Here is an 8485-nt window from a genome sequence, read left to right as displayed (position 1 = left end):
TGTAAAACTTTTCTTGCTGACCACGTCCGAAGCTTACTTCCCCTCTCCTCGTTAAACCCTACTCCTTTCCGCTTGACCTCTACCGCTATTTCTTCTCCTTCTTTAATCTTCCCAAATTAATACTCTGATAAAAGTCAGATTACAGAATAGTACTGAAGCCACTCAGCCATGTCGGTGAGCAGAATAACAAATCGATTTCCAAGGACGGTGTTAACTCAGTTCCGCAACTCGCTGTTATTTTGCCAATGTCGTGACCACAAATATGTTTCCACTCTGTCCAATCAATTCCTGTCCCCTCATGGCCCCCGTAATACGGTACTACTGTTTTTGACAGTTAGAATTTTGATAGGGTTTTAGTGAGTTTTTAGCGTAATTTTCTGCATTAATTTGGTTATTTGATTTTTTATCCTAAGAATATTTTTCTAATAATAATACGGTATTTAAGAATATAATTCTTATGCTACTTCATAAAGTTTGGCTTGTAATAAGTGTATTGGTTATACTTTAATTGATGATCTTGATATAATAAATTCTGGTTTCATACCTCTGTGCCTTTTGATGCTCCAGTATTGCTAGTTCATTTGAAATAGTTCCTTGCATTTCAGTGAAGAGTTATAAGAGTAAACATATCTAGGATTTTAACCCTAAAATGGTTCTACTTGTAGACGTTAGGCTGCTGCGAATATGGTTATTTCCTTTCTAAGATTTAGGCCTTTCATTTCCAGTGCTACCCTTCTTTTGATTCTTAATGTCTTTACAATTTTTCTTTCTTTATATGCCTTCTATTCGCCTTTTAGAATGAGTGTTACTTCGTTTTTAGCAATTATATTTTTAGGGAGTCATTGATTGTGTTTGTCTGGATTGCTTGCTTGCTTCCTTTGACGTTTCCGCCAGTAGTTTTGGAGATAGTTTAATAAATTTAGGTTTATCACTTAAGGTGGCACTATATGTTGTGCTAGTTCACGCTAGTTTATTGTGCAAGTCATCTGAGTTCTATTTAGCCCCTGTTTGGCCCTCTTTCTCTTTCAATGTTTTTTCTCTTATCTTATTTTCAACCACACAATATTTTATAAAATAATAGTACATACAAATAAAAACTTTTCTTTCTTTTTTAACCACACATTCTCCAAAAAATACTATTTCAATCATTAAATTTTGAAAAGAAAAGAAGGGGGGGGGGGGTTCAAACAGGGGCTTAGTGTTTGTAGAATGCGGGGGGGGGTTCAAACAGGGGCTTAGTGTTTGTAGAATGCATCTGCATGATGGTTCTGGGTAGATAAGTGAAGTGCTTGTTACTTGTGTTTGGTGAGACTTTCAAATCTATTTCTACATTTCCGTTATTTTTCCAGTTGCAATTAGTTTCTAGATTCTGGATTGAACTTGAATTCCAAAGTGAACTCTAACATGGGAGTTATCTTGTGAAACTACCATATGTCTTAGTATGTTAAAATATAACTTAAAATCTTTTACCTGTAGCTCCTAATGCTAACCAGTGGTCAATTTGCAATCAATAGATGCCTAGGTTGCTAGGCTAGTTTGTCTCTGTCCTCCTATGGGGCAGGTGTTAAAATTGATGCTTGTTGGATTCTCAGATAGTTTCATACTCTAAAAGTTGGCTTGTTTTGAATCTTCTGATTTTTTCTAGTATCTCACATTGCTTGTATACAAGTTTCAAAAGTGCCCTTGAATTAGCATCAATACGAGATTTAGTGGCGTTGTGATGTCTTCAAGGTACTCTGTATGATAACCCTATCTTGTATCAGCCAAACCGCCTGCTTTGCATCTCACATTGGTCTCATTTACCTTATTATTATTCTTTTAATAATAAAATTATTATTTCTCCAGAAATTTATCGATAGTAAGGAACTGCATGCAGGTTGTCCCTGGTCAGGTGTCACTGTTGCATCATTCAGCTCTAAATTCATCTGCTTTTCAATGGTTTGGATTCTCATCATCTGCGTCTGCACAGCCCAGTGAAAAGGAGACTGCTCAAACTGGAAATGAACAGGAAGCTAAGGCAGAGGGTACTCCTGCTGATCAAACAGAAGAATTTGTTTCTGATGAAAAAAATAAGTCAGGTTTTAATATGAAACCTCTAGCACATTTCAGACTGTCAAAAGTAGAAGTACTAAACAAATTGTATTTTCTAATCCTAATTCAGATTTGCAAAGTGACCTAACAAGAGATGACCTGGTGAAACTTGTGGTGGAGAAGGAAGAACTTGTGAAGCTGAAAGAGGAAGAGCATGAGAAAATGAAGGACACGGTTCTGAGGACTTACGCAGAGATGGAGAATGCGAAGGAACGCACTAGACGTGAAGCAGAGAACACAAAGAAATTCGCCATTCAGGTTTTCTTTTGTATTTAAGTTCGCATTCCATGTTTCAGAGGGAGCCACAGGTTCCTTGCAGTTCTTTTGGGTATTTGTGTGAATCTTGCTCTAATGTTGATTTGAATTATGCTGCAGAATTTTGCAAAAAGCCTTTTGGATGTGGCAGATAATCTAGGTAGGGCTTCTGCTGCTGCAAGAGAGAGCTTTTCAAAGATTGATACATCTAATGATGCTTCGGGGTCCATTCCTCAACTTAAAACACTTCTTGAAGGAGTTGAAATGACTGAAAAACAACTAACAGAGGTATTATAATTTCTGTCTCATATGTGTCCTTTTCCTTCTTTGTAATTACGTATGTTCCTTTGGCCTGCTTCTATAAAAAGTATTACTTGAGATGATATGCTTGTGTGTCTGTGTTGGGGTAGTTTCGCTCCAATATTGTGGACGGGTAGTCTGGTAATATTAGATTGACGTCAGTACAGGAGGTGCCAATATAATATCAGTAATGCTGTTTTGTTCATCCTTCATCTTCTTTTGACCTATTGAACACAGCTGATTGTCAACTGTTTAAATTCTGTCATATCCTAGGAAGTGTTCGTTGAATTCTCAGATTGTGATGAGCCTTATCATCAACGTCCATAACCTATTAGAATTGTTCCGTACTGTACTTACAAGCTTGTCATCTGCAGGTATTCAAAAAGTTCGGTATAGAGAAGTATAATCCAATTAATGAAGAATTTGATCCAAACAGACATAATGCTGTGTTCCAAGTTCCAGATGCTTCGAAACCAATGGACCATGTTGCAGTTGTGCTAAAGGTATATGAGCTGCAATAAGCACACAACTGTTTTCTCTTTTAAACATTTTATGTAGATATGTTTTTGGAGAAACAGAGCGGCTGGATCAAATTTCTATTACTATTAAACTTGTAGAATTCCTTGTTCTGTTATTGGAGGGTGACATTTTTTGTTACTTTGAAACCTGTGGTTGGGATCAAGACATGGATACCACGGGCTGTACATTGTTCGTTCTGGTTCACGTGGTTGATTGGTTTTAGTTTCTTCTCTTCAGGGCTTTGGTTTTGAATGTCACATGCTTGCATTCTTTCTGAAAGATTGTGAATTCTTGACCTTCCAAATGATGTCTACAAATCCTAAACATGTCTTGTTTAAATGCAGGCTGGATACATGCTACACGACCGAGTTATACGGCCTGCAGAAGTTGGTGTGACGGTGTCTGTCAACATCGAGAAAACAGATAAATGAATCGAGAAAGTACTTCAGGTACTGTTTACAGTGAAGGATAGAACCTTATTTTCTCCTTTTAGATTAAGTTATTGTAGTTTTAGAATGGATTTGGTACGGTTCAAATCTTCATTTGAGTGTGGAAATTTTTTTCCCCGCGGGAACCATAAGAGCCAGTATGAATAAAGGGGCTTGTTTGAGGGTCTTGAACTTGCATATGTTGCGTCCAAGCATGCAGACATTTTTTCTTGAATAGAGGAATATACCACACAAACTTTACCTGGTAGTATGAATTTGTGCTATGACGTGTTCGTGCCCTGTGATGCAATATTATACATTGTAATAGATTTTTAGTTATCGATCATGTACAGGTTGCTTTAATCTAACATACCAAACACATTAAAATAGACTATTGAACACAACAGCAAGTCGTGATGATCATTCTTAACTGTACTTAATTTGTACACCAAGAGAGGAGGGAGAGCTATTGTCAATACTGGATCTTAATTACATGGCAGAGTCTACATGTAGCTACACGATAATCCCTAATAGAATAGTTGGGGCGCATGGGGGTCGGTTTGGACTGTAACAGTTCGTGCCTCTTGAACTTCCATGTAACATTTCTCTACACATCTTAGCTTTCTTCTTCTCCATCCAAGTCGTTTGAATCAGATTGACCTTCACTCACCTCCTGCATAGAAAAAAGAATCTCCGAAAATATTCTAGCATAGCATATTTCCATATCCATAAGCGAGTTCTAAAGAATTGATGAACTGTCACTTCCCTGTAACATTTTTGGTAAGGTAAATTGCACAGTAGTAGATTAATAAATACGTTAGAAATAGAATAGGGATGCATTCGAGCACTAGAGTTTCAATCTACGTTGATTAGTGCAAGGATATCATTTGTTAGATTTGATAGCACTAAAACTAAAATCCCATTCATTATATTGTCGAAACCTCATTCAACGCAGCATGCTAAAGGTGGATTCATATCAAACATTGACTTACTCAATCCAAGCAAAACCTGCCATTAGACTATAAATTATAAAGAAGGAAGAAGAATTCAAATCACCTGAGTATCTTCCTTAGAGATATCTCCAGTGCTGGGATTTTCAAAGATATTATCACTTCCCATGTTTGCACTGACTTTAGATTGATTCTCCTTGCTTTTACTGCCTTCATTGCTAACATTTTCTTGAGCTTCCTTTTTCTCCTTTTCTATTGGAACAATCTACAATGCAACTTGATTAATGACTAAATCGCACGTTTTGTTCGTTATTCTACGCCGTGCAATAGATAAGGGTCCCCCTGCCCCCCCCAAAATTTATCAAGCGTGCTACAAGAATCCACCAAGTACACTCATTTCTTGATTTTTATCAAGCAGAAAATCCTTTTGGTCTAAGGGCACGTTTGGCCACGGCATAAAATTGAACGGTAGTGTCAGTGTAACTAACCCAATTTTAAGCTTGTTTTTCTTCTTTAATCCTCCTTAATTAACTTAAAATGGTAATCTTTTTTTAAACTACAATAACAAAATTAATTGGAAAAAAGAGATCAAGATAAAGATATGAAAATAGCAATATTATACACAGAGAACTAAAAAGGGGGAATTATTAAAAAGAAATTGAGAAAGAAAAGGAGATAAGAAGAAAACCCAACAGTGGGAAAAAAATAATAATAATAAAACCAATTACCGGAGTGTATCGGCAACGGCGCTTGGCCGGTTGATCAGGGTTGGCGGAGTCGGCGGCGGTGGCAGTAGAAGAAAGCGGGGTCCATCGGCAGAGGAGGATCGGAGGGGTGCTTTTCCGTTTGCTATCGCTGTTACTGGACTGAGAACTGACCCACTGCTTCTTCCACTTTCTAACTGGACCATCGAACACAGGCGGAGGTTGGGTTGGACCGTACCTCGAGGAGGCCCGGCCGAGTCTCGTCCCTCCTTCCATTTTCTTCTCTCCGTAGTTTTGCTCTCTTCTCACTGTCGTTTTACGAATAAAAAAAGGAAAAATATGTGGATAGTGTTTGAAGCAGAAATATCCTGAAGAAGTGTGTGTAGATTTTGAGAGATGTCGCTTTCTCGGAGATGCTTTGGAGGTATACGAGGTTCTTGAAACAACACACCTTCCCCGGCGCAAAGGGTAAACCTTTGATCCTTTTTTTTTTTTTTTTTCCCCTTTGATGAAATTTTACATATTTACCCCCGAAAAATTTAGTGGGACAACTGTCCTACACTTTGAAGATACCGTACTTCGGCCGTCGAGTTAGTAGGATTGAGAGAGATTGTGGATTGAATGATTCAGGGTCGAACATAAGGCTCAACAATTGTAGTTAACTTCTTGATTCAATGTTGTTTCTGTTGCGGTCGACCATCTTAGGAAATGGGCTATTGATCAAAGGGTTGATTTTTTTTATAAATTATCTGTTGGATTTAGATAAGTAGTTGCTCGATCAAGATAATGGAGAGGATATGTCCGACCACAATTCCATGGCAAATGCATTTTGATGGCTCTCGTCCTTCAACTTTGTTCCCTTACCAGCTTGGTAACAGTAGTTAATTTGTTTGAATTTTGAATGATTTCGTACTATTTTTTCTATGTTCAACTCCGGGCTCCAGTCTCTTTTCAAATACTTATCGATGTTAAGGCAATTGTTAGTTCGGATGTAAAACAAGTATGGGAAGAGTTCACAAATCAGGTGTTAAGTATGCATAATTCAAAATCCAGTTACAAGTTTCATTAATGCAATAATCAAGTTTTCACTAATTAATTAAAAATATTTATTAAATAATAATATTAAAGTCACGGTTATACGATTAATGGTCACAGATTCACAATTATAGCTCACAAATTTATTTACCGATCGCATCATCAAATTAATTGATCACAGATTTTTTCGAGGTCATAAATCACAATTTTGATAGCTCACAAATTATGTCGAAGTCATGAATCGAAAAATTATAGGTCACAAATGGTCACAAATTCAAAAGATTATAGGTCACAAGTCACATATTTTCAAATTTGATAGTCACGTATAGCTTTTTTTTTGTCACAAATGATCGAATTTTAAAATCACAGGTTAAATACTCAATCACCACCACCAACTCCACTATCACCACTGTCTCTTGCAACCACCCTCACTCCGTCGCCACCAACACCACCACCACAACACCACCACCAACAAAATAGTCGCTACCAGATCCATCGCCACCACCAAACACACCGAAAAACCACCACCATCACCGTCTAAGCAACACCATCGTCGCCACCAAATCCACCACCAACCCCATCGTCGCCAACAATATGGACATCACCACACTGCACCGCATCGCACCGCAACCACCATCCAACAAAAAAACCCCAAACCCGCCACCTCCACCATCTCCCGGTCGTCGTCACGAGAACCACCACCATCCCCATTCATCACCATCACCAAGGCACACAACCACCACCCACGGGCCACGACGTAACAAAAATTCCCAAACCTGCCACGCCAAATTCACCTCCTCCCACGTCATCACCGTTACCATATCCACGCAGAAGCCAGGCAAATGCAACGACGCAGACACCGACGAGACCACGAATCACTGCGCGTTTATTGACGAAACTACAGATCTACGAGTAGAGGCGTAGAGTTGCACGAAGCATTGGTTGCAACTTCGATGCGCTTGGCGTCGAAGAGAGAGACGGTGGAGACGACCTAAAGCCATCGCCTGCAGATTGGAAAGAGATAGGAATTGCACGTCGCAAGCTTCTGCGTCGCTTCCCATGCCGGCACCGATACCTCCCCATGATGCTGTCAGGCTCCCTTTGTCGTCGATCGCAGAGTTTAATTACTCGCCGACGTCAAGCAACGAGAGAGAGGATGAGAAAGTCTTGTAATTGATGGTGAAGAGATTAGGGTTTGAAATTTGAATTTGGTGGATTTAATTTATTAAACCTGACGTGAATAATCAAACTTTGAACCTGATTTTTGAATTGGAATCTTTAAAGATCTGGAATTCTGTAATTTCTACAAGTATTCGTACTAGCAGATGTCCATTTATCGCATGCTTTAGCCTAGAAGAATAAGCTAAAATTTTACAAAGTATAATCTTGGACAATGTTGAGAAACTCGAAGGCATCCTTGTAAGAAATGAAAGTGACTAGGTAAGGAGAGAACATTGGAAAATTCAAAATATGGGTCTAGTTTGGTTGTAAAAGCTCTCTATTGATTAAACGATAATACAATTACTTAGAATACTATAAGAATTCATTCAATTGGAAAGCCCACCAAGGAATCCTTTATAATCACTTATATTCCCAAATTTAAATACATCAGTTTGGTCTCTCAGTAAAAAAACGGATGCAAAGTTCTGGGGTTCTGGGCAAGCCAGTCCCAACAGGTTAACCAAACATGGAGCTGACAACGAAAATGGCAGTCTAAAACCACTGGTAATGAACTTCATAAAGACAAAACGCTAATGGGCTCCCATGAAAATAAGCAGAAGGCAGTTTCAAGGACAAGAAAAGCAACTGCAGCAGGAGATAAGGAATGTGTAATATGTGGTACCAGAAAGTATTGCCCGAGAAAACGAACAAGATTTTAACCATTTTATTCTACTTCAATACTGCATAGCGTCATCTAATCCAGGTTCCAGCAGAAGCTATACCAGTGGAGGTGATTTTTACTTGACAGCGGTCTAAAAGAATCATCGATGAAATGCATGAAGCCAAGAAAATTATGGGCTGCCATGAAAATAGGAAAAAAGCAGTTTCATGGACAAGAAAATCAGCAGCTGCTTTTGAAGAATACCTGTAAGGTGGTAACCCTGGAGGATTGGATTTTATCTTCGCCAGATTTGAGTACGTGGAGGTGATTTACATGTATCTAAACAAACTTCTAACAGAGTCCATCCATCATTTGATGGAG

At 38.5% G+C, this 8485-nt stretch overlaps 2 protein-coding genes across 3 annotated transcripts; one reads left to right on the top strand and one right to left on the bottom strand.

The window, feature by feature from the left end:
• Positions 1 to 3864, top strand: LOC111374202 (grpE protein homolog 2, mitochondrial-like). Of its 2 annotated transcripts, none has more exons than XM_022996846.1 (6): positions 1 to 315; positions 1970 to 2078; positions 2162 to 2349; positions 2467 to 2634; positions 3021 to 3149; positions 3510 to 3864. In XM_022996846.1, exons 1-6 carry the CDS (start codon positions 169 to 171, stop codon positions 3594 to 3596), a joined length of 828 nt encoding a protein of 275 aa, XP_022852614.1. In that variant the 5' UTR covers positions 1 to 168; the 3' UTR covers positions 3597 to 3864. The 2 variants fall into 2 exon arrangements, with proteins under 2 accessions (XP_022852614.1, XP_022852613.1); XM_022996845.1 differs by having other exon boundaries at positions 1877 to 2078.
• Positions 3865 to 3982: 118 nt separating this feature from the next.
• On the bottom strand, positions 3983 to 5697 carry LOC111374203. Its single transcript, XM_022996848.1, has 3 exons — positions 5272 to 5697; positions 4650 to 4808; positions 3983 to 4266 (listed from the first exon to the last, which is right to left on the bottom strand). Exons 1-3 carry the CDS (start codon positions 5521 to 5523, stop codon positions 4210 to 4212), a joined length of 468 nt encoding a protein of 155 aa, XP_022852616.1. The 5' UTR covers positions 5524 to 5697; the 3' UTR covers positions 3983 to 4209.
• Positions 5698 to 8485: the final 2788 nt, after the last annotated feature.

The sequence above is a fragment of the Olea europaea genome, unplaced genomic scaffold (genome assembly GCF_002742605.1).
Source record: "Olea europaea var. sylvestris unplaced genomic scaffold, O_europaea_v1 scaffold1216, whole genome shotgun sequence".
Lineage (NCBI taxonomy): Eukaryota > Viridiplantae > Streptophyta > Magnoliopsida > Lamiales > Oleaceae > Olea > Olea europaea.
This window is presented reverse-complemented; position numbering and strand designations above follow the sequence as displayed.

Coding starts and splice junctions, on each gene's coding strand:
- LOC111374202 (XM_022996845.1), top strand. CDS start 169: ATGTCGGTGAGCAGAATAACAAATCGATTTCCAAGGACGGTGTTAACT. Junction 2,079..2,161: donor TGATGAAAAAAATAAGTCAG/GTTTTAATATGA, acceptor ATCCTAATTCAG/ATTTGCAAAGTGACCTAACA. Junction 2,350..2,466: donor CAAAGAAATTCGCCATTCAG/GTTTTCTTTTGT, acceptor ATTATGCTGCAG/AATTTTGCAAAAAGCCTTTT.
- LOC111374203 (XM_022996848.1), bottom strand. CDS start 5,523: ATGGAAGGAGGGACGAGACTCGGCCGGGCCTCCTCGAGGTACGGTCCA. Junction 4,809..5,271: donor GCCGTTGCCGATACACTCCG/GTAATTGGTTTT, acceptor GTTGCATTGTAG/ATTGTTCCAATAGAAAAGGA. Junction 4,267..4,649: donor TCTCTAAGGAAGATACTCAG/GTGATTTGAATT, acceptor TTTTCTATGCAG/GAGGTGAGTGAAGGTCAATC.